Source organism: Mesitornis unicolor, unplaced genomic scaffold (assembly GCF_000695765.1).
Source record: "Mesitornis unicolor isolate BGI_N332 unplaced genomic scaffold, ASM69576v1 scaffold31393, whole genome shotgun sequence".
NCBI lineage: Eukaryota > Metazoa > Chordata > Aves > Mesitornithiformes > Mesitornithidae > Mesitornis > Mesitornis unicolor.
Window position 1 is genome coordinate 43,559 of NW_010174521.1, and position 26,455 is coordinate 70,013.

At 39.6% G+C, this 26,455-nt stretch overlaps 1 protein-coding gene across 1 annotated transcript in view; it reads right to left on the bottom strand.

Annotated features, from left to right (window-relative positions):
- The window catches only part of EYA1 (EYA transcriptional coactivator and phosphatase 1), a gene marked incomplete at its 3' end in the record, with an annotated part of 80,036 nt that overhangs the window by 43,163 nt on the left and 10,418 nt on the right, over nucleotides 1-26,455 (bottom strand). Inside the window, exons 5-10 of the mRNA XM_010181082.1 lie at nucleotides 18,103-18,183; nucleotides 16,121-16,190; nucleotides 15,607-15,752; nucleotides 10,451-10,588; nucleotides 4,008-4,090; nucleotides 3,413-3,599 (exon numbers count right to left, since the gene is read on the bottom strand). Of these exons, the coding sequence (XP_010179384.1) occupies nucleotides 3,413-3,599; nucleotides 4,008-4,090; nucleotides 10,451-10,588; nucleotides 15,607-15,752; nucleotides 16,121-16,190; nucleotides 18,103-18,183 (705 nt within the window). The remainder of the gene's footprint in view (nucleotides 1-3,412; nucleotides 3,600-4,007; nucleotides 4,091-10,450; nucleotides 10,589-15,606; nucleotides 15,753-16,120; nucleotides 16,191-18,102; nucleotides 18,184-26,455) is intronic.

Here is a 26,455-nt window from a genome sequence, read left to right on the forward strand (position 1 = left end):
GCTCCCATGAAAAATCAACATCTCATTTTTCGTATCTGGGATAATCTACTCATGTATGCATTGAAAGCTCATCCCAGAAGGACCCTAACATTCTGTCATTATTCTGATGAAAAATATTCTGTTCTGTAAAGCGAAAGTTAGAATTCTACAAATGGAAAAAAAAAATCTCTCGGATCTTTGAAAATTCTTACTTTTGAACTGAAACAAAATTTCCAATGAAATCTGAACAAAACACACATTAAACATTTGAAACGTGATACTGAGATTTATTGTTTTGTTTCATAATCTTCTGATTATGTTACTAGCAAAAATACAGCCTTGTGTTCACAGGAAAATAGAATTAATTTGTATGTCTCATTTATGTAGAGAGGGACTACCAACCTCTGTGCAATCAAAAAGTTTTGTCATATCTAGGATATGAGAAATTTTTCAGATCCACAAAGGAAAGAGAAAGAAGAAACACTAAGCATAGAAAATCTCAGGTTCTTCTACAGGAATTCCTGGACGTCTTGGATTGCATGTCAAAAGACTTGCATATTTAACTAGGAACTGTGGGAAACCATAAAAGGATTATTTTATATTTGGACAAGGAATTAAACATACTTCAAGTGACATTATCTGAGCTTTCTGAGTCTGCAAAATTCTACTAAAAATGTCACAAGAGCACATGATTACTTGCTCTCTTTTCACATGTTTCTTACCAGATTCTTCTGTTTCACTTACTGGCCCAAATTCACAGGAACCACCTATGTCTGTCAAATTATTCTGGTGCCTCTGCAAAGTCTGAAGGCTGTTCTGTGCTTGTACTGGCATAGTTCAGAACCGCAGAGATTACATGTTTTTTTTAAATATACAAGACGTCTAGGGGTATCAACATCCAGCAAGAACAGCTGCAATTCAGCAGCTGGAGCCCATCCTACTGTGAGGGTACAGTAGCCTCATGTGATGGCTCTGCACTGCTCTCCACCGTCCCTCATATGCAGTGTGCCAGTTGTGGCAGAGAAACAGCAAATTAACTTGACCAGATGTGGCAAAATATCCTACAGAAATCGGACTAATTTAATTACTAATTGTAATTAAAATATAGCTAGTTTGCTCCTTTGTTCTGTGGTTTTGATCCAGTTGTGAATTTCCTTCTCTCTAATATGCCTTTCACTTGTCCCCACCTCACCAGAATTCCCTTTCTCCATGCTGATCCCTCTATTTTTTGACCCCAGACTTGCTTTATCTTTTGAATATACTGTGTATGAGCTCAACTGAGGGTTTGCAATAATCTTTAGCAAGAAGAAAGTAAAAAATTCACACTGTCCAAGGGGAAATGGCAGGCACAGCACTGGGTTCACTGACTGGTCCTCAATTCCCTTTTACTAGGGTTGAAGGTTTGTGAGGCAGCGAAATGTTCTCACCTAATTTTAATCTAGCAACCCAATGCTGGTATGTCAGCCACTTTATGCTGTTCTCGTATCACTGGAGAGGCTTTGGCACCTCCAAAGATTAAAATTGTAATTAAACTGAACTCAATAGAGGTACTGATCTCTCCCCACTCAATACAAAAGGAGCCTAAATGGGTTTGATCCTAACTTAAATGCATAAAGGCAAATGTGTAAAGGTAAATGGAGAAATCTTGGTCTAGCCCTATACCTTCTGCCAACTGCAACTGTGTTGATGAAGGGGAACAGAAAGATTGCTTCCATTAGCTCCTTCTAACAGAGAGGGGCCCACAACAGGTATTTTCCTAAATGTGTCCCTGCCTGCGATACAGGCATCCAGCTCAAAAGAACCCCGCAACTACATTAAGACTTGTTATTTGCAAACCATTTCAAGGAACTTTTTCAGAATTGTTAAAACGATAACAGAAATATCTCAGGGAAGGAGACAGCAATTCCAGAAACACCAGAGAAGGTGTGCACACGACCAAGAAACCTGTCTAATGAAGCAGTGGTAAGGCATCCACGGATGTACAGCTTATAGGAACTTAATAAATAGCACAGAAAACTATTTAAATAGGGAGACAGCCTTTAAGCCAGTAAATTTGAGCTTGGGAAAAATATATCTCCTCTCTCTGCATATGTGTTTACTTTTAGGAAATTTCAACTACTTCAAAAAATTGATGCAAAGATTTTACAAAAGATCAAGACCCAGATGATTCAGTGTTAGTATCTTGATAAAAGCTAAAATTGATCACATTTGTTTTCTGGGGTAAGAGGAACTTACTGCTTCCATCTTAAAAAGAAAGGCAAAAAAATCCACAAGAAAACAAAAATAAAAAATTAAAAACAAAGTGAAAAGCAGAGTAACTATGTAAATTCTAATATGCATCCATGCATTCTAAAAGCCACAGACTCCAATATGCATTCAGATATTTAGAAAGATTCCTTTCTCAAATACAACAGACACATAAGTGAGCTTGTGTATATAAATGCACACGCTAGCTGTATTTTCTTCCCTGCTTGCTTTAAGGAAATGTATCAAAAGAGACAACACTGCATGAATTTTCATCAGGTACTTACTCAGGCAGAAAAGCAAGAGAGTCTTAGCAAATGATATTAAAGCTTACATTGCACATGCAAGATCAGTCCCATGAAGTACTTCAAGAAAACTAAAAACAACCTCACACAACAAAACTCCAAAACAAAACCTGATAACATTGCCAAATCATAATTGCCTCTTACTGCATAACTGAGAAACACATCTGCAACCTTGGACTTTCTCTCTGACAGATTTCAAACTTCTGCCACTTACTAACTACTGACATGCTTGAGCTGTTAAAAAAGTATTTTTATTTTTTTTAATAATGGGAAAAGTATTTTTCGCCTCTCATTTCCAAAGAACAGCTGGAGTAGTTTGGCACAAATGTTCAAAAAAAATCTCAGCTAGTAAAGGACTGCCAAATTCCAGCAAGAAAGGTAAAACGGCTGGGAAGGACGAGCCACTGACAACCTTTTCTTAAAATGGAAACACTTATGCAATTTTAACTCCACATTACAAGCATTATGTCCTCAAAAAGTGAAAAACACAAAATCCCTCTTTCAAGTGGACAGTTGGGCTATGGTCTGAAGGCCTCTCGATTTCAGTCCTAGGAAAAATCAAAGCAGTTTATCTTAATGAAGACAGACCTTAAAAGCATCAGGTTCTTGTTTAGAACCCATAGTCTGCAATTCTTAACACAAGCATTTTACAAATAAATACAAACAACTTGTATTTCACACAAGCTTTAAAACTTTTACTGATCCTGGGTTTTCTTTAGTCTATTTTCTGTTAGAATCTGTGCAAGATGTGCCACAGGCTCAGGATTAAGAAATAATTAAAAAAAAAAAATCAACTACTACACACACACCAAAAAAATCCAATTCGACCCCCTTTCAACTTACAAAAACGTGCCTCATAGGGACCATAAAATCCATGTAATTACCTGCTGCAGGATCTGTAACTGCTTGACTGGTGATGCCAGATGGTGGTTCTTGAAGCTGGTATGTTGCATTCGTGGAGGGTGTTGTTGGGCTGGTATTGCTGTTTGTCATGTAATGTGAAGGATACGGTGAGCTATTATAATACTGTGCATATTGGCCCTGGCCAAAACTGGGATAAGAGGGATATTCCTGCAAGACAAAAAAGCAACCTAATAGTCCATCAAAGTTTTGCTACTTTTTAGTATAAATTCCAAAATGTAACTACAAACACATGTCAGACTTTCAGCACGTATGCTTCCTGGACTGAATGCTGTAGGACCTCAGACTGCAGGGCAGTAAAACGAAATCTAAATTACACATAATTTAGTATGTCTTCTCCTACAAACAGTTTATTAGACACACTGCTGAAGATGTATGAAGAAGAACATCAATCTCGGACAATTAGTTCTACTATTGTAAGATGACAAATTGAAGAAAAACATTTATAAACATTAGTTTAACTTGAAAGGATGCTAATTTCATTCAAAAAGCTATTTTTTCAGTGGATGAGAATTCTAAGTTTGCCAAAGTTTCCTTTACTCATATTTACAAATTTACCTGCTGTGAACTATTAAATCCAGTAGAATTTGTGAGTGAATTATTTCCTGCATATATTCCTGATGATGTTGTAAAACTGCTGCCTGAAATGAAATGAAAAATTATGTGAATTACTAAAACACAGTATTGGAAAATAACTTCCATCACGCAATTATATCATAAGGATATTGCATATTTGTAATATTTCCCATATGTTGACTGATTTGGCTGTCATCAGCTTTATAACATATTAATATAGGGAAAGTGATAATTCATTGTTCCTATACCCTGTGTTTCATTATTGCAATAAAAAGAAAAACTTGAAAACCACACAGGAATTTGGAGCCACATCAGGTCTGATTGAATATTAGGCTATCCCATCCCTCTGAATAATCCTCAGTGCTGTGGAAGTAATGAGGGTTTCTTTACTTTCAGCTTTTGTTGAACAATAACGGCAAGACTTGTCCCAGGAGATGCCGTCTCACTCACTGAAGCCCCACTGGCTCCATTTCTCCTACTGCCTTTGAGAACCAGGTCCTCTCCCCTTCCTGAACCTCAGCACCCAAAGCAACAGCAAAAGCCATAACTCCCTGCTCCAAACAGTAGAGCCCAACTGCAAAGCCATTAGGATGTGCTGATCGATCATAGACAGCCTTGGGCCACAAACCCTACTTCTTTTTTGATAGAGTCTACTGGGCATGACACAAGGGAAAAAAGTACCTCTCTGAAAAGGGAGACTCAACTATGAATTTAGCCCAGAGGTTGAATTACTGCCTTCACCTCCCTTGCCCTCCCCCCACCATGAGCCACCAAAAATAGACAGATGGGGCTCTTGTTTAATACCTAACCTGAGACGCTGCTCCACTAAAAGGGCAGCAACCCCCTTTCAGCTGTTTTGCCCTCACTGGTTATAACCCGGGAGTGACACAGCCACCAGCTGAGACATATGGATGGCACAGGGTGAAGCTACATAAGCCACCAGAAAGTCTGTAATGAGCAACCTATTGAATTTGTCCAGCAGGAGAGCACCAGTCAGCGAGAAGCTCACATGAAAGCACCCACGTTGTTTACAGTCTCCCTTGCCACCAAAACCTTGCCTTAGTGCAAAGATATATGGAAACCTTGGGAGGAAAAGCTTGCAGGTGACCAAAGGAGGCAAGGAGAGATGGAGATCAACAGGGAGCCATGCACCTATCCTCTGATGTACCTGACACAACTCAATTAACAACCAAATACCTATGCAGTGGTTACTCATTGAGAAAAGCGAGATTTCTTGCCACTCCAAACAGCAAGGAATGCAGGCAGGGCTGCACGCTTGGCGCAAGCCCTGAAGGGCATTTGTGAGCTATTTACTTTTTCAAACACCAAAAAAATACAACCAATAGGTATCCTAGCAGTAAGAAGTCAGAAGGAAAAATACTGAAATGCTTTGATTGCAAAAGTTACTAAAAATGCACAAAATTAAGCCTCAAAGTAGACGTGAAATACATCCAACAGCAGTGGGAGTAAAAGGTGAAGCTTAAACTTAATGTGTGATAATGACTGTAAACATTTCTCTTCTATTTGCTCTTAGTGCAAAAGCTCTGCGGTTGCTGATAGATACTACTAATCCTGTGAACTAAAATCAGATTACTTCAGCAGAAGAGTTGACATCCAAGTTTAGCAGATAGTACAGATAAACAGTACTAATGAGAAAAACATGTTGCTTTAAATTTAATTTAAAATTGGAAAACAGATGTTATTTTTTATTATAAGAAACCCCAGAGCCAAAATACAGCTGAAAAATATTTTAAATTGCAAAACTTTGAAATGCTATTTTATTTCTAAGAGTGCTTTGGCTGGAAGAATGTAAGTCACTGTGTCTCTTTTTATTTCTGTAGTTATTTCTGAGTTATGCAGTAATACATTCAAGCACTGGTTTTATAGGTGCGTGGTTTGAGTCATTCTAAAAAGATATAAAAGGCCCCTCATAGCTGTAAGAGGAAATAAAAACCAAAACCTTTTTTTTGAGGAATACATTATCTTCCCACAGAAAGTTTGGCAAATAATTTGCAAGAGCAAATGAGAAAAGTAATTGCATGCCAGCCAGTATCTCTCCTTCTCAAACAAAGACACACACATACTAGCACGCAGATCTCTCTCTTTCATCTCATGGTCAGCGCTGGCTCCTATGGAGGAGGGGTAGGGGTCTCCTAGACCGTAACAAACATGAAGCAGGTTTCTCACAAATGGCTCTGTAGGCCACCCAGAACTATTGGCCTAAAGTTGTTTTTAAAATACTCCAATTTTGCCATTTGGTTTTTAAATAATCAGCTGCAGCAAGGCATAAAGCTGCTGTTCCTGCCTTAGCTGAACAAACACAAAAATAAGAATCTCTATGAAATGTACAAGATTTGCTGACACAAGTTGGCCAGCTACGTAGCTTTAAAATGTGATAAAAGCTGTAAATTACAGGTCAAAGGTCTATTTTGCAAAAAGCACGGACCCACATTAAAGCAGGAAATCCTAGTTCAGCATTGGAAGAGGGCTGGACCCTGCTGGGACCAGGGCATGGGCTCCAAGCGCAGGGCTTGCCCCCATGCCGCTGCGAGGCGCGGGATGCAGTCCTCCCCTGTGTATTGGCCACAGAAGTCCATTTGCTTTCCTAGCTCAGTCTCCTTGCCATGGGCTATGTCTATCATCAGGGTACAATGTATGTGGCAGAAGTTTAGAGCAGCTCTCCTGGGAAAGCCTAAGAGGGCCAGATGGGCTATTTAAACTCAAGGTTTCTTCCGTTTGCTTACAGTGTTTAAAAATCCTTGGCAAACTCCCCCTTGTTGTCCTAGTAACTGCTTAGCCATGCAGCACAATATTTTTATACTGTATAATAATAACCGAATACCTTAACGTTTACTTTTTTATGGTTGAATTCCCAAACCAATTGGTTAGTATATTCTCAAACATCAGTCTTGGTAACTAAAACAATGTTGGTGCTCATCGTGGGTCTAGTACCCTTCCATCTATGAAGCAACTTACACGAAAAATAGCTTAAATAACATACTCACTAAAGTAAAGGTAGGGAGGAGTGAGGAAACAGAGCGGCAGAACCACCTAGGTCTTCTTCCAATCCTCTACCCTCCTCATCCCCCGTTATAGGGATGATAAATTTGTAACAAACAAAAATCCAGTTACCAGAATAACCTTAGCAAGGAGTCACAGGCAGCAATTTTCCTCATCATTTTCAAAAGTTGGCAGTTTCTCCCTCCACTATTGTTCGGTGATCAGTAATCATGCTGTAATTTTAGCAGGCTAAGGAAAAGCACTGGGTTTAATTGGCTGCACACGCACAGCGAGGCAGCGCCTTTACGTCGCACAGAGACACTGGCCTCACGGAGAGGAACCAGAATAACTCCAAAGTGTTGGAGTGTGAGGTAAACCCAACCAGGGAGCACGAGCACAACAACTGCAAGGCCGCTAGGAAAGCCCCTTTACTGCAGGCGAGAATGCCAGCAGGGCCCTGAGTGCACCGTCTTGTAATGCTTGGTTGTGAAGGAGGCTGTGGGATCCATTATTCCCATTTAGCAGCTCAGCAGCCGCACGCAGGAGATGAAGAACAGCTTTCACAAGCTATGACAAGGCTGAGGCTGCAGCCTGCCCATATACTGCTAGAGGGGAAAGGGAGAATAAACTCATTTCCCTCTCTGGAGGTTTCTGCACAAACAACTGAACAGCGGCAGCACTAGCCTCGTCTTCTGTCAAGAGAATGAATTTTGTCCTTAAATAATAGTTGAAACTACGAATAGGTTCTCCTTCCAAAATTAAATGAGGAAAGGGAAACAAATGTTCCTGTTTACTTTTAACATCTGTTCAACCAAAAGGAAGAATTATGTCAATTTAAAGTTGTTTCAAATTCAAAAGTTAGCCCAATGGAAACACTAAATGGACATACATTCTCATGTATTGTATAGATATATATTGTTAATATTTACCTGCAAAAAAGACCTGTACAGCAATGTGATTACTTTCTACTTGGCTTCTAACAACTCCACAAATATTTTGGAATATTCTCCTTATTTCCATTCTTAAGGTCTGTAAGGTTTCTGTAGCAGACCAGTCTTTCCCTCATCCACAGACTATACTGTTCATGAGCATGACAAAATGACACACGCACCACGGAGACCCCCAGACTCTCCCACTCTGACATGTGGCTCTTTCACACAAACCAGACTCTGTGATCTGCTGCCTTGCACGGGTGGGCAGCTCTCAGCCCAAGCATGGCACAGCTGGAGCAGAACCCAGGCTCAGATCCCCTCCTCCCTCAGCCCTGCAGACAACACTACTATGAAATCAATGCTTCTGACCTTCCTCTTGTTAGAGCTGCACAACTGGGTCATCTTTAACATATTTCTTTTGCAGAATATTTTTAGATCCTTGCCTTTGAACGGGTACAGCTGAAATCCTTACCAAGATCTTACTGTTCTACCTCTTGACAACCACCACCCTTTCACGACCTTGACAACTGTGATCTTATACACACTTTGCATTTTGTGGAAAACAAAGCAATACCCTTTGACAGACCTCTATGCAGTCCATTGACTGAGTCCTAGCTTTGCTCTACTAATGCCAGAATTCACTGCTTACTCTTAAAATTTTCCAACAAGCACTCTCATGGTATCCCATGCTGCTCCCCCTTTCCTCCCTCCATTGAATGAGTTTCCCATAGACATCTGCAAAACTACTTCATTGTCCTCCCTAAAATCCCTTTTTATTGACATCCCTCTGCTCTGTATATTACCAAAAAATCCTACCTTTAGAGCTGTTAGATAACCAATATGGTGTGATGACTGTTTATTATGCCTAAACAGTATCAGCTTTATTGTTACATTAGGCCTTACTAGCCTGTGTGTTTTATTTTAGCCCCCAACTTCTATGTGGACTATACTTTTATTTGGCTCTAAGTTAGCACAACAGGATCCTCATACATGACTGTGGCACGAAGGCATCACTGCAATAGCGATTATAGGCAACACAGACATGATTTTTCAATAACTCTTTTTCCTAGTGACCATGAATTATCAGTTCTTTAAAAGCTGGAATGTTGATCCATGAGTTCCTCATAGCTGCTGCTGGCAAACATTTTGAGCTCTCTCCTACAGAGCGGTAAGGCTTTTTTCAGGAGGTGGCATGTGCATTTGTTTTGTTTAGCATGACTGTCTGCAGAAAGCAAAACCAACAAACTGGTTACAGTGATATTTACTCAGGCAAGTATAAGTTCACCACTATTCAGCATTCAGATGAAAGTTTGCCTACTACTCTTATACTATCTTCCTCTTACTTGTCAGAGCACACTACAAGTAAGCAATACTTCAGATGTCAGATGGTTGCTTCTGCCCTATGGAGCTACTGAAAACATAGTTCAAAAGCGGATTTAATAAAAAAAAGAAATCTCTCCTGTGTGTGAGCGAATGACTGGATAGATAAAACCTTAAAGCTGTGGAACTAAAGCAAAACCTCCTTCACTTGGTCTCTGAAAGCACTTCTGCCTCAAGACATTTCATCGAGTGTTTACGTAGAATCATAGAATCATTATTAAGGTTGGAAAAGACCTTTAAGATCATCGAGTCCAACTGTCAACCTAACACTACCATGCCCACAAATGCTCGCACGATGGTGCAAAGTTTAAATGGAGCATGATATTAATAAAGAGAGGTGCTAAACTTTAAAAAAATGCTGTCCAATTCTGTGAGTGATCACTTAATTCAACAGTTCTAAAATCTGCAACACAGACATACAAAATTAGATATTTGTAGTACACAAAGGTTTTTTAAAATATCCCTTAAAGTGGTGAAAATCCAAAACCAGGCACACCCAGCGACTTCCCAATACAGAAGGGAAAAAAGGAATTGGGAGAACAAAGTTGAAAGATATTAAGTAAACTAAACAGGCAAGTAAGGCTACAAAATATAATTGATAATAATAGCTTGCACATACAAAGACTTGCAGCTTTTAAATAGACTTCAAAGAAACAGACTTCAGTCATAACTTTGCTACCTCCACAGCTGCAGTAGGTATTTTTATCTTCTTTTCCCTCCCCAAACACACTCAGGTGTCAAATTATATTTGGCACTTCCTAAATTCATAATCCTGTCACGTTTTCCAGGACTTATTTTGTCACACTCACTATTTGTTAAACTATTGCTATTCAGAGATACCTTTTTACTGCAGTAACACTACAACACTCCACTATTTAAAAAGTAATGAAGTTACTAAGCGAGGGATCTTCCAAGCTGCTGAGATCTGGCCCATCACTGCTCTCAGCAAAGGCAACCACCATTTCAGCTCCAGCTACAATAACATCAGAGGCAAGTGCTCAAGCAAACATTCATTTTCACCCTAGGACTGTAAAGAAATAATGGGAAAAAAACCCCAAAAACCAAAATAGCATTAACTACATCTGATTAATGGTAGTATCTGTGTATACAGACCTTGCATCTGGTAGCTATAGGGAGCCTGTCCAGGCTGAGGTGTGCTAAAGCTGGCACCGTAGCTTAGAAATCCTGTTTGTCCAGGTGACTGTGACTGTGCCAATCCACCTTCTGTCTTGATGCCTGCCCACAATGCACCTAAATCAGTTAGTGACAGCAAAACTATTTGTTCATATTCAAGCAGGGACGGAAAATAAAATCACTTAATTAACAGCATTTTTAACATATACCTACTATTGCATGCATGAGAGAATGAATATTGAGAGCATGCACAAATGAATGGGGTAAGGGCAGTCTAAAAACACACATAAAACTGAAGTTCACCAGGGAGAGGTTAAATTCAAAACTGTTTCCAATAACTGCAAAAGAAATTTATACATGAACAGGAAGTTGCACTATTCCTTTTTTCCTTTTCTGCCAGAGGCTAACTTTTCCATATATTCATGACATTTCACAGAGGTAGATTAGCAACTTTATATGATTTTAATGAAGCATAGCATAGCCAAGGTCTCCTGCCATCCACTCATTAATGACATAACTGAGATTTGCATTGTATAATATTCCTACATTAAAATTAGATGGCTCTGAGAGCAATGGCTTTCTAAGGAATTAGAAGCAGATAAAGAGAACTAGAAGCATTAAGTATAATGATTATTTTCAAAGCTAATTAAGCACTACAGGAGGCATTCAGTTTTTTAACAAATAAATATCTAATAGATAGGAACTATTTCTGAAGCAATCTCCCTAACTGGGACAAACATAGCAGATAGCCATTAATCTGCATTGACAGGGAAATCCATTACACATCACATTACCCTCTTATTTCCAAATTTAGTAATAAAAGAATTCAAAGTCCAATTAAATGAATGATTTGCCTCCTAACTTCAGTGATTCTTCCCCCAATTTGTAAGGCAACAAGAAAATAAATATCAGCAAGTGAAACACTGAGAAAATGCACACAATTCAGCTTCTGTCTCTTAGTTTTAATTATAAGGTTGTCCCAACATGAACTACCATTTAAAAATAATAATAGTCAAAGCAATGGAAAAGTAATACAATACTCTTAGGCTTCACTGTGGCATTCAGTGATACCTCATTGTTCAGAAACCACCGTTATTTGAACTGAATTAACTAAGTGTGAATTAGTAACATTCCATTGAAAATTACTGTTAATCCAAGTGCATTTCCTAGTTGGATTTAAAAAAAAAATAAAAAAAATAAACCAATGTTTGAAAGTAGCAGAAGGCTGAGAAGTTACTGTGTTTGCAAAACTTCAGTATCTCCCTATATACAAATGTCAGCATAATTTCTTCTGCCATTTAAATAATTAGTTTTCAGCTGCTGTCATTAATTACCCTTAATTCCTTCAGCCAGACTTGCTAACTGCCAGACTAACCCTGTTTGCTTGTTTTTCCTTGATGCTTACTTGCCTCTTCTGTTTCATGTTACAATTAAACAATCACAATGATGAATCTGACACCTCGCTTCCAAGGGGAAACTTCTGCTATGGATGTTTTGGTATCAACGATTCCTATTTGTTGTCCGTTTAAGGACCTCTGAAATGCTGATTAAATACTGCTTAGAGAAAGTTTAACTAAACCAAGCATTAAATTTCTAGCCCAGCTTTAACAGCCTGATTCAGCTCTCCATCTCTGACGGAGCAGGAGGAGACGATCAGAGGCAGCGGCAGGAGGATGCCACTTGAGTGAAGACAACTTGGCAGTGACGTCCCCTATTGCAAACCTCCATGCTATGAAGAGCCTTTCATCTCCTGAGACTTACTCTTCCCACCTGCTCTCATCCAGAAGAGGCCTTTACTCATCAAACCTCAAAGTTCCCTTTTCCTAAGTCTAATGTATGCAAGGAAGCAAGAAGGGACACAGAGAAAACATAAGGGGACTGCCAGGATCTGGAAGGAAAAGAAGTTGCTAAGCAAAGCCTTCACTAGATGTTGGTACTGGAGCAGGCAGGAGGAGGGAGCTTCAGGAAATTCTCCAGCCTCCTCAAGGGCTTTGCAGCTGAACCAGAGCCAGGAGCCCCTGGGAGGCAGCTGTCAGTTGCATTCCCTTCCACCCCCCTTCCTGCCTGCGTGGCTGCACCACAGTGGAACTGGGGGAGTGGAAAAATAGAGAGGCTAGAGGTGCATTCTAGACAGCACCTTCCCAAACTCTGCCCTAGAGAGAAAACTTGAGGGGTGTTGATATGTGAATTCAAGAAAAGTTTCTCTTCCAGTAAGCCCCAGAATAAAGAGACAAAAAGAAAGGAAACTCTCATTCCAACTCAGAATTTTTCCTTTCCTGTATGTTGTAAGGTCTCTCTTTATACCTGCAGGAAGCTCTCTGCCTGGATGAGAGAAAGGCAAGGCAGATGGTACACGAGGTCTAAGCTGCAGGCCCAAGAGGAGAATTTTGGCTCTAAACAAAGTTCCAGTTCTTGCCTTTTGCAAATGAGCATCTCAGTGTTGCCCATGTAATTTATTTTGGGGAAACTGACTATATGATGTGCCTTAAATATGCAAAAATATATATAGTGTTAAGCTTTTAATAATTATTTGCTTTTAAATAGTACTGCTATAAAGCACATCAGCAAGGAGCACCTTAGCCCCAGTCACAAGGCAATGCCTGAATAGAACAAAACATGTCAAAATCCTCTTGGCTCAGAAGCTGGGGGGTTCAGTGGTCAAAAGCAGCTCTGCAATGTAAAATGTTAAGCAAAATTATCCCAAGTCCTAGGCACAGGGGACAGACTGGGGAAAAAAACCCAAACCAAAACAATAGAAAAAAGAGCAGGTATGCATGTTAACCCCCAGCAAGCAGTTGCCAAGTGAAGCAACTCTCAATTATAGCTCCAATGACAGCAAGACAGCTAAGCTCAAGTAGTGAAATTGAGGTCTTGGTGAAGTCATAGAATCAATCAATGGTTTCAGTTGGAAAAGACCTTTAAGATCATTGAATGCAACCATCTATCCAGCCCTACTAAGTCTGCCACTAGACCATGTCTCTAAACGTGACATCTACTCGTCTTTTAAACACCTCCAGGGATGGTGACTCCACCATCTCCCTGGGCAGCCTGTTCCAATGCTTGACAACCCCTTCAGTAAAGAAATTCCTCCTAATAACCAACCTAAACCTCCCCTGGTGCAACTTGAGGCCATTTCCCCTTGTCCTATCACTAGCTACCAGGGAGAAGAGACTGACCAATACATCACTGCAACCTCCTTTCAAGTAGTTGTAGAGAGCAAAAAGGTCTCCCCTCAGTCTGCTCCAAACTAAACAATCCCAACTCCCTCAGTTGCTCCTCATCAGACTTGTGCTCTAAACTCTTCACCAGCTTTGTTGCCCTTCTCTGGACACGCTCCAGTGCCTCAATGTCCTTCTTGTAGTGAGGATATTCGAGGTGTGCCCTCACCATTGCCAAGTACAGGGCAAGGATCACTTCCCTGGTCCTGCTGGACACACTATTTCTGATACAGGCCAGCATGCCATTGGCGTTCTTGGCCACCTGGGCACATTGTTCGGCTCATATTCAGCTGACTGTCAATCAACACCCCCAGAACCTTCTCCTCCCAGCAGCTTTCCAGCCACTCCTCTCCAGGCCTGTGGCACTGCATGGGGTTGTTGTGACCCAAGTGCAGGACCTGACACTTGGCCTTGTTCAACCTCATATAATTGGCCTCAGCCCATTGATCCTGCCTGTCCAGGTCCCACTGTAGAGCCTGTCAGTGGGAGTTTTATAGTTGACTTCATCGAGGCCAGTATTTCATCTAGAGGAACCAAGCAAAAAATCAAAAAAAGTCATTGTTTGGGCTGCTCAAGCCACCACAATCACCCAAGTATGAACACGAGGTGCCCACAGGAGAAACAGGTCACGAAGAGTGTGGTGGGGAGAGGAGTTGTCTGTTATCACACCATCTGATCCAGCTGGAAACAAGAAACTTGGGGGGGGGGGAGCAGAATCCCCATCTCCTTAGTCTTGAAAATGTAGTTTAAGTATCCTTGAAGTATTTTGTTTGTGTAAGTCTAAAATACGTGGAATGGAACTGAAATTGAAACATCCAATTCATGTTTATAACTGTTTTTTTGGCAGTAAGTAATCAGGGCTGCAGCCACAGGAAGAATGCTTCCTTGGATCAGAATTTGTGATGATAGAAAAATGAAACACATTTTTTAAAGTAAGGGGAAATAATAATCTATTTCTTGTACCTACTGTTCACAGTAATCTGCTGTAGGATATACTTAAGACCCAGTGGATTTCAACCTGCAGATTTCAGGATGAAAAATGTGCCAGTTTTGCACTTAAGAGTTTTAATTATTTTAAGGGGCATAGCTTGTACTGTGATTTTTGTCCTTTTGGTATAAAACTTCCATTATCTGATTGTATCTTTACAAAATATACTGCTAAAAGCATGTGGATTGTATATTTTAATATATTCCCCCAGAGGAATATAAGACCTATTTTCTAATAATGCATCCTTGCTGCCGAACTGCTATGTGGTCTGCCAGCAGACAGTCTGGCAGCAATATGGTCTCACCCACAGCAGCTTGTTTTTAAATTAAATTTTTTTTGAAATATTTGCTACTTATTACTATCTCCTTCATCAGGCAGACAGAGCTTTAGTGGCAGTTTACCTCAATTTCACCCCCAGGAAGTTTTAACACATTGAAAGTATGATTTTTTTGTTTATATATATATATTTATTTTTTTTTGGTGGGGGTCTTTTTGAATCAGTTTTTCACCTGCTGAAAATCAGCACAGCTTCACTGATTCATTTGGGTTCCAGTAATCTGGATCAGCTGAAATTCAGACCTTTATGTACTGATGTACCCTAACGCACTGCTGAGGAGCAGAGCTGTGTCTGTGTAATGGAAGCCCCTAGATCTCTTTTCCCATTTCAGTGCTGGGTTTTTTTATACCACCAATAAAAAACTAATGAATCTCTCTCCTTGATCCCAAAACAGAGTCATCCTCTTGAGTAGCTTCTTAGCTCTTTGATACATAAATCAAACGTCACTTACTCCAACGGGGAAATTACCAGTCTTCCACAAGAAATGTTTGAGGGCATGTCTGTCCCACTGAATTCTAACACAAGAGTCACATAATCTTGATCTAAAAAACATTTACCTCAGGAATAAAAGAACACAGACGTGATTTCTTACCATATGAAGGGATTCCATAGGGTTGGCCAGGCTGGGGATAAGTGGCATAAGCTGTAGCTTGTTGCATCCCTGTCGTAAACTGTGTCTGCCCATACGCAGCCATCGTTTGTGATGAGGGGGTAGGAAGAATATGTGGGTATGGTCTGCTATTGATTACAAATGACAGAAAGTAAGACACACACTGCATTAGACAGACATACATGTACTTATTTTTAACCTTATTATAATCCTGCTACTTCATTAACACATAATCATAGGCTGTGCTAGACAACAGAAACTGCAAGACAAACAACAATAAAAATAAATAATAAAAGAATAAGTAAAATAAGAACTTTCCAAATATTTTTCAAATGCATTCTTAGCATTAAAGAAAAAAAAAATTCCCTAGAAGCTGCTGCGGTTTAAATTATGACTTAACAGATGGACCCAATTATTATTTTAAATGAGGTTAAAATCTGCCCATTTCAGTTATTATTGCTACTACTACTATTATTGTTTTTAAAAGATATCATACTTGGAAGGGTAAATCTGTGGTGGGGAGAACTGGTGTGTTTGTCTTGGGCTGAAACCACTGCTTCCAATTGCTGCACCAAGGAGAAAAGAAAGCACACAGAAGTGTAAATACACACACCAAAGAGAAATATTATTTTTCCTAATAGAATTTCAGAGCATTAACAAGATTTTAATTAAATTCAAATATCATTGATACCTTAGATAGAAAATAATATTTTATCAGGAACTATACAAAAATGCTTAACATTAAAATCTTGATTACAAATCTCAAATACTAAATTGCCCCTTTGTACAGCTCCTGAGCAATAGTTTATTCTTTGCTCGCACACAGACAACATTTTCAATGCAAACAATCCATTTCCTAATGGAAACATTTCCCTTCATATATTCAAAGGATTATTGATATCTCAAGTGCAACATTTTATTAACTTTTAGAATGTTTAAGACCTACATTTTATGAAGGAGCTTTATGCGTGCCTCAATTGAAAACATATGGCCAGCTTCAGAGCACGTGTCTCCTTTTTAAAAAAAATAATTCTGTAATACAGATGATGTATTACCATATCACACTTCCGTCTCTTTTCCCCCATCTTATCTGCTTTCTAAAATGCTTTCAGACCTTCAAACCACTCAATATTGCATAAAGATGTCACGATCACTGTGCAAATTTTCTTAGTGAAACACTTAAGCCTAGGAGCCTAAATAGTGAGCTTCTCCCCAGCAGCCCAGACACTGCTGACACAGAGCTTTAAGCTAACTCATACCAATTTCTTTTGGTACTTTTGGGTGCTGCTGAGAGCATGGTGGATGTGCTGGCATGCTCTGCTCTGGGTGTTATTTTTGGGAGCCCTTCCCTCTCTGGTTACCGTCTGGGTGCCATTTCTTCGCTAGGTCCCAAGGTGGGTTTTGAAGCCTTTGCCAGGAAGGGGTCAGCTGCAGGTTATGAGACTACTGTAAAATCAGACAGCGGAGAAACAACAGGCCCTATTGCTAAGTACCTGGAAATAAACAAGGCATGGATAATTACCCTTCACCAGCTACCCCTTTCCTGGCCAACTACAGGGAAAATCCATCATCTTTACATGCTGGGAGCACTTCAGAAGCATGGAGGGAAGCAGGGAATCTCGTCCCGTGCCTTCCACACCTGACAGTTCTCTTTTCTGTGGACTGTGAGGCTGCAGATAAGTCAAATATTATGGCCCAACTTTTAGCCAGGTCACCGCAGATGTATGCAGCTACTATTAAACACGTTACCTTTTCTTCTTTCAGAGATTTAAAATACCCTAGAAACATTTTTTCAGCTTTCAAATTTCATACTCAACAGCATGCACAGAAAACAGCCTGTGAGAAGACCAGAAAAGGTTTAGCTACTTGGAACCTGACTGGTTGTGAGATGTCAAATTTTGCTACTCTGGAAACATAATCCCATGGCATAGTATTAGATCCTTTTTTTATTTTATTTGCACCACAAAAATTATGTGCTAGAAATACCACAGCTAATCCATAGGTATACAAAACTCTGCAAACATCTTAGGATTTACTCAGAGTGTTCATCTCCGGTACGTTAGAAGCTAAGATGTGTTTGGCTTCCAGGAAGCAAAAAAGCCTAACAAAAGAATTAATACCTTGATAATAATAAATTACAATAAATGAGAAAGACCTACCCCTCAATTACAGCACTAATCACAGAGGCAAGTATGTTTACTCACAGAAAACAAGAGAGTAATTACTCTGGGTCAGAATACTCCCTAGTGAGACTCCCACCAAAAACACCAATGGACATTAATCAGCCTGATGCTGTAATGCTCCTTACTCGGGGAAAACTCCTATTGACTTACACTGTCCGAGTAAGATGAACGGAAATAGGTATAAGCTGCAAAGTACACAAGGCTTTTTAACAGCTGTGCACAGGTTTAGACCACATGGGATAAGACAATAGCAAATAAAAAAATGCTGAGCTTAAAACCTTTGTTTATTCCTTACCTGATCCTGAGAAATTGTCTAAAGACCCGTCTGTGGTAGTAGTAGTAGCAATCTCACTGCTGCTCATTGGTTCTGTTTTAACTATAGAAATATAAATAAAATATATTCTATATGCATCTAATACTCTTGCACACACATGCACACACACTCGCTGCAGCCACATATTCAATAAAGCAAAAATCTGCCAATTTTTTTTTAAATCACGGCTACAATATTTTGCATTTTTTGTATTTGTGTATACAAACAATGCAAAGTACTGGCAGCTATGATTTACACATACATATAAAATGATCAAGAGGGTTATTTCTGTCCCCAAGGAATAAGAGCCACTGTGGCAAACCAGAAGTCCCCATGCAACTCTCTGCACCTGTCTTGATTCCTCTTAATCCTGCAGACCCAACAATGAGGGTTCACATTTAGATCAGGTCACACAGACATTTACAGGCTTTAAAGACAGCAATTTAAATAAGACAAAAAAGGAAATAATTTTTAAATGGGTTTCTCTGAGGGCTGTTTAACTTTTTTTTTCCATCTAGATAACTTTTCAGAGGAAAAATGAGAATTTGTCATGAAGTAAAACTTTCCTCATGGTGGTTTTCTCCCCTCAAAGTGAAAACCAACTTTATACTCAGCAACCCTGAATAAACAAAGGGGACACAGTCCTCACCAGATGCTTCAAAGAATGCTTTTACATTTCATTTCCTCTGTACCCGCGACTCAGTGCGGCCGTCAGAGTGTGAAAAAGAATGAGTGAGAGATTCTCTCCTGGCTCACGGTGCTTCATGATTACTTATTAATTAATGACTTTTAATAAAGCCTCAAGTAAAATTTCCCTTTCTGTTACACCAGCACAATCTCAGTAACGAGAGCATTCCCATCCATGGAGCAAAGTAGGGGCTGACCTGGCATGGATGCAAGCAGGCACAATACCTATGCCCTGTAAGTGACCAGACCAACACAGTAATCTCTCAAATCCATTTTTACATACCTAAGTTTTGGAGCTATAGCACACCAAAAGCAACTGAGGATGATGTTTCAGAAAGCAACGGAGCTGATCTCACTGTCAACTTCCCACTGCTTTTGCTCCTGTTGACACACACAGTCACCGCTTCCCACACACCAGCACGGTGCATATCTGACCTTTCAGCAAGACAGTTCGGTAACACTGCAGAAAGTGAATCCAAGAAAACCAAGGCAAACTGCACCCCATTTGACACGTAAAGCCTTAGTGTGATCTTGACATGGGGAGGGGCATGCATGCAGGTTTGTCTATACATATGCGTTCAGGAATTGCAGCGATCACTAGCAGAAACCATTTTGGTGCAAGGTTTCCAAAGGGTGATGGAGAGGCACAGTTTTCTATCCACGGTTTAGGCATTTTTGGAGGCATTATTCATGCTGGGTTTAGTCTTGTCCCAAGAAGGGAGCACCCATCAGCAGCTGGAGTATGTTAGCTGCATTTCTGCAGAGCACCTTTTTTGAAAGAAGTCCAAGAGACTCCATGAGGTGAGTTAACACATGGGAAGAAGGGGTGTACAAGAGATTCCCTTCAAGAGCGCACTCATGATCGGAACTACAACTCTAATAAGTACTTATTTCTTAAAAACACAACATATAACATATCCAACATCCATTTCATAACTTAATACTGAAAGTCGAATGCACAAAATATTTGTTGCAAAGTGTCTGTCCCAAGTGATTTTCCAGAAACTACCATATTTTTACAGCAAGTTCTATACTTTTTGTTAACCTAGATACCAAAAATTATAGCATCTACATTATCTTGTCCTTCTTTTTAGAAGTTTATTACAGCAACATTTTACAGTCTATACAGACTATAACTTCCCTCATAGATTACTCCAGCTTTCACAAAACTTTGCAAGTCTTCTGAACCTAATTTCCATGATGCAACCATACTTTTAGAAATAACAATGAAAGATGCTTTTCTCTGTAGCTGACAGCTGTGGGGTGGGAGGAAAAGGGAGGACAATAAGATAGATCAACATAACCTAGGGTAAAGAATGGAAGATTTCAGCATTTGCTTTCTTTGAACTTTTCCTGTCTTCTCTACTGGAGAAACAATTCTATATTCCTTATAAAATAAAATATAATTGTTTGGATCACCAAAAATTACCAGCCCAAAGAATACACTGAACCACCTCACACAATACGGAGAACTACATAATTTGTTCTGGATAAAGATTTTAAGGATAATTTCTTTCTAAGTGTATGTAAATGCCTCCCTTGCCATTAGTTTAAAAGCCCGCTTTACATGCACTATTTGCCACCTATCTGGATCTCAGATCTTTGTTAAAGATACTATTTTGGGGAAAAAACTCATCAAAATGGAATTACTGTCTCTAAGACTCATAAGCAGTAATTCAGTACAACAATGTTTAGAACCAAATGCTGTTTACTAAACATATGACTTTTGAAGATACAGAAAAACATAAATGAAATACACTGCAGTGACTTCTTCATGGGAATGAATTCTAGATGCTGACTGAGCTGCTCACAAATTTTTTGTAACAACTGTTCCATGCGTCTCTTCTCTCAGCTGTTGTATTTCCTGAATATACTAAAAAATGAGATAGGAACAAAAATTCTGAGACAGCGTAACTGGTGATCTAACATTGTATCGATAGTCATGTTATTTCTTCTTAAGACACTCAGAGATTGCAAGTACAGTGTGCTCTGTTTTGTCAGCCATATTACAAAAGGAGGTTAAAAAACACTTACATGGCAGCTTCTGAGCTCCATTGAAAGAGAACTTTAGACCAGAATCCACAGGTTCATGTGGTTCATTGGCCAAGTAACAACTTTCTGAGTTCACAGCTTGTCATGCAGTCACTTGTGTATATAGCAGTAAAGAGGATCAAAATGAATGATATGCTGGCTGGTTTAAATATGGATTTAGAGACCGAACATTTGACCATTCCTAACACAAAGTCATATAAGTACATCACAAAGATTGCACCTGCAAGTATGCAAAATTAAGGTTTTTAAATATCTTTTTAAAATCACTTTGATTACATAAAATACATACACAGTGTGCTCTAGTGAACTACTCTTTGTTAACAGCTGTGCCATATATACTATACAGAATAGAAATACTGCAAACATGGCTGACTTATTAAATAGGTTTTAATTTTTCAGTTTTAAGACTGAATTAATACTATACTTTTATAATCTTTGTATTATGTGAATAAGTGGGCATCATTCAGTTCTGGGCCCCTCAGTTCAAGAAGGACAGGGAATTGCTTGAAAGAGTCCAGTGCAGAGCCACAAAGATGAGGGAGAGAGTGGAGCATCTCCCTTATGAGGAGCGGCTGAGGGAGCTGGGTCTCTTTAGCTTGGAGAAGAGGAGACTGAGGGGTGACCTCATTAATGTTTATAAATTTGTAAAGGGCGAGTGTCAGGAGGAAGGAGCCAGGCTCTTCTCAGTGACAGCCAATGACAGGACAAGGGGCAATGGGAGCAAGCTGGAGCATAGGAGGTTCAATCTGAACATGAGGAAAAACTTTTTTACTGTAAGGGTTACAGAGCACTGGAACAGGCTGTCCAGAGAGGTTGTGGAGTCTCCTTCTCTGGAGACATTCAAAACCCGCCTGGACACGTTCCTGTGCAACCTAGTCTAGGTGATCCTGCTCTGGCAGGGGGGTTGGACTGGATGATCTTTCAAGGTCCCTTCCAACTCTTAATATTCTGTGATTCTGACAGCTCTCAGTGTTCATGGGGCACAAAGAATCTTAACAAAGTAAGCAAGGTTGTTAGTTTGTTTATAGACATACATATAAACACACTCTCTAGCCCTATTTTGATTTGTCAAGGTGACATCTTCAAATAATGTTAGTAGTTAAACACCAGCTAGGTATCTTGATTAAGTATTTTATGTATCCATTATTCTTCATACATTATTTTGCTTGATACCATCCTCTTTCTGTATCTACTAGGAGCCCAAAGCTCACCTGAAAACTCAAAGATAACAGTCATTTACAACGGGACAAAAATTCCACCTGGAATCTCTAAGCTAATTATATATTCCATTATTTTATTCAAACTCTCCCCTATTTGTACTGAAGAATCTTACAATCATAAACAGATTACTAAAGGTTACACTTTCCTTATAAACAGGCTACTTAGTTATACTGATTCCTATCCAGAACATTATTCTTTCTTTTTATCAAAGACTATCTCCTGGCCATGAAGCCTGATAAACTGACTTGCTCCTGCTTCTCAAACCAGACAGCTTTTCCTGAAACTCATCTGTCTGGAAATTACCAGAAGGTAATTACTACAAGGTAATTTCCAGCCTAAATTTATGTTCAATTTTCAAAGAAAGTCCCTGCTCAAAGCAGCACATTCTAGTTCAAGCCCAGACTGTTTCCTGCTCTCCCCTCCTCTGATGTGAGGAGGCTTCAGAACTTCTGCAGTATTTTGGCTGCAGCTAACACCAAGCCTTCACTGCATGCACAGCTCCCCCATGACCCTCATCGTCCTCTTTGCTTACCTATTACAACTGAAAGAGCCTTAATGTCATTGTAATCTGCTCATCTAGCAGTTAAAACCTTCTATTTACAAAGAGATGGCATTACCACTACAGTGCAAAATCAGAAAGGAAATTCAAAACTATCTAGGTGGAGACAAGTTTTGATAGTATTTGTAGCTGCTAATCAAGATTTAACCTGGATATTCGTCCGCGAAGTAGTGTCATGGGTTAAAATAGTCTCGTTCACTGCAGTTAGGAGAATATTTGATGCAAACTGTTCTTACTTCTTCAAACTCATCCATCAATTTATACAGAATGTTTGTATCTCTTCTGTCCAAATGGAGGCAATGTATATCCAATAACAATCCTGTTAGAGGTATTATGATCTGTTTACTCCCCCCCCGCCTTCTTAAATCCTTGATTAGGACTCTGACCATGGCAACTCCCTTACACATGTATAATAGTTTGCACATAAAATATCCATACTCGTTAACCAAAGTCAGACAGAATGACCACACAATGCCACAGTCCTAACCATTAATAGCAAAGAAGGTTGTCTTCAGCTACCTTCTGGGAAACATGGAGGGCTTCAAGAGAACAGAGAGCACCATGGAGAAGTCAGCCCACTCTGCCATTTACGTGTACAAGACACAAGACTGAGACATGAAGACAGAAGCAGAATGACAAAGCAGGTGGGACCTTTCATAAGTGGGAAATAACATTCTCTACTTATGGCCAGGATCTGAACTCCAAGATTGCCAGACTTAAAGCCAAATTCACCTGGACAAAGAGGGATAGTGCCTGCCTATACCTCTCCACCCAGCAGCAGCAAATTCTCCAGCTTGTCTCATCAAACCAGGTGGCACAGGGACTTCACTCACCAACCAGGGGTCAGAAGACACAGCGTAACCTGAAGTGTAACCAAGTTTCATGCTGTTTTATCTACCTGTGATAAGCAAAACCCCTCAGAAGATTACAAGATGCAAATGCAAGTGCTAAATGATCAAGTCACAAGTTTCTAAAGTTGCTAAGGGTCTTCAAATATCATCCTGTTGTCTACTAAGGTGTGATCTTAAGACAAAGATGTTCTAGTCCTGTTCACTGGAGTTTCTGCTGGTGCACACTGACCACGGGGGCTGGATTTCCTTGTAATTTGTATTACTAGCCAAGTGTATGATATTTCTATCTTATGCTGTGCAATCATGTGGTTGCACACATGCAGATCGTGCATAACAGGCCAACCCCACTGGAGAGACACTGCATTTAGCATGATGTGTTGCAGTTACAGTTTTCAGTGAAGTTGTGAGTATCTTCACAGGTTCTTGACATCCTGCAGCCTATGCAGGGCCACTGTGTCAGCAGGGTTCTGGAACCCTCAGGCATGCTCAGAGGGTGCTCATACACCACCACACTCTATCCCCAGTCTGGAACAGCATGTGCTGCAAAAATTATGAAAAGCTTGCAAAAATAAATGATGTTAAAATAATGATGCTTCCAAGATGTTCTTTTGTTTGTTTGTTTTTAAAGTCCTTTGTCATTTAGACCCTTTTCATTCCTTCAAATGTCCGTGGAAACCAGTATCACTATTGACTTTTCACTGAAACAAGGTCTTTTGTTTCAGAAAAATGTTATGGGAGAAAACAAAACTATGAAGTTTCCACAAACACATGCACACACATACAGAAGACAAAAAATACATATATATTTATTAGCCAGTATCCTCCTCAAGATTTTGCAACAGGAGTTGATGGACTGAGCCAACAGAGGAGTAGACAAGTTATTTCACTGGCCAAAAACCTCTGAAAGATAAAGAATAATAGACCATTATGCTACAAGTGTTCAGAACAGACTGAAGGACTCTTAGGAAAGCAGGAGAATAAAGACACAGATAAGACAAAGAGTCTGGAAGGAAGCCAATGTAATACAGCAAGAAGAAAAAGGTGAAGAGCAGGGACAAAAAGATAGTACAAGTCAGGCCTGTGTCTTCACATAAATGGGCAGGGTGATGGGTATCTGGTTTTTATGCTCCAGAAATGGCAGCAGGTTGAAGATGAGATTATTACACCCTACAGAGCCCCAGGTTGCTTTTGCTAGTCTGGGGCCTGGGACCACTGCAGTCTTTGCCTCTGGCCACACAACTGTCCTCTTGCATTCTTCTGGCGCTGAGTAAAGAAGTTAGCACAAATAGTTCAATTGAAATGTAAAGATTAGATTCACCTTTACTGGGCTATTATTTCCAGATGTCTAAATATGGAGGTATCCCTGCATCAATTACAAGTTTTCCACCATCAAGCTCTTCATCACAAACACAAGTCTAGAAACTTCAGCAGACATAATTGGCAGAAACTCCAGAAATGAGCAATTAAGATACCAGAACCCAAACATATTCTAAAGGAGGATCACTTTGTCTGATTGCCATCACCTACCACAACTTTGCACCCCAAAGTACAAAAAAAATTAATAACTATTAAAAATTATTAATAACTTACACAAAATTAAAAATCACTCACTGACAATACGCAGGCTTTACTGCAATACTGAAAGAGTACCACGAGTGCTCCAAAGTATTGTTAGAATAACAACACTCAAGATATCATTTACTTACAGAAATCCACATTACGTGCCAGAACAACCAGCTCATACACTCTCTATGGATTTCAACATGTTACTCCACTGTTACTTCAGAAAGTACTGAAAACAATTTTTTCTCTGTTCTATAATATTGTAACTTGACAGCAAACATACTACACAGCGCTGCCTTTTGAAACCCTGAAGATGGATTTATGTTCACCAGACTTAAAACAACCTTTCTAATGACCACCCATCAGATAGTCATGTAGTGGGAAGCTTTGAATGCCTTTGTGTGGGATTCATTCTCATGTTGCAGCAGGTACTTACAGAGCGAGAACCTATTTTTTCCAAAGGAATTTTGATGTCCAACTCCCTTTGAAGCCTCCCTTCCTATGTATCTTTGAAAATCTGATCTTCAATTTGTTATCCATTTTCCCTTCCCACTTGATATGAAAGTGCCTTCTCTTCTTCCTTTTGAACGCTCAAAAATGAGGCCAGAAGCAGCTCCATACTCCTAACGTGAATGAAGTGGTGTTGCTTGGTAAACCATGGCTCCTCCTCCCAGTCTTCATTTATTCTTTTCCATTCTAGTTGCATAAAATATCATCATGATGGGCCACAGGCTTCTGTTTCTCACTCTCTGCAATCCATCAGAACTGATTTACATTCTTTAGATAAAAGTAAAGGTCACTGTAGGCAGAAACTGGATGCAGTTGTCCACTATGGAGAACAGCTTTGCTACTCCTTTCAAATTTATTGATTACTCGCAGCCTTTCCCCTCTGAAGCATATTTACAGAAGTGGGCACTGTTGGACTAGCCACTAGCTGTCTGATAAAACTTAATGAATGGCAACTTTATTAGCTTCTGTTGTTATTGTTTCTTTAACTTCTTCAGTATCAGCCCACCATAGCAATTTGCTGACAAAAGAAGATTAAAGATAAGGCACAACTGTGAACATTTTGATCCCTACTTCTATTTTCTTTATAATCTTTTCAAACATATTTTCTTAGGCAAGTCATACAGGGCCAAATTTTTAGTGGTACCCAGTGTCTGCTGTTCTCTACAAAGAAAAAAAAAAAGGTATTTTGCAGAAAAACATTTAAAGAAATTATGGAAAACTCAAATACTGTAGTATTTATATCACCAGCACCATCTTGGCATGCCAGAACTGATTTTTCTGAATGTCTTTAGCCAGACATTTTAGTGTTACTCCTCTGCATTTGATCCTGAGAAATTTCTGTCTAGTCAGGGTCTATAATTTCCTTATTACTTCCCCTTCATTGGTTTGAAGA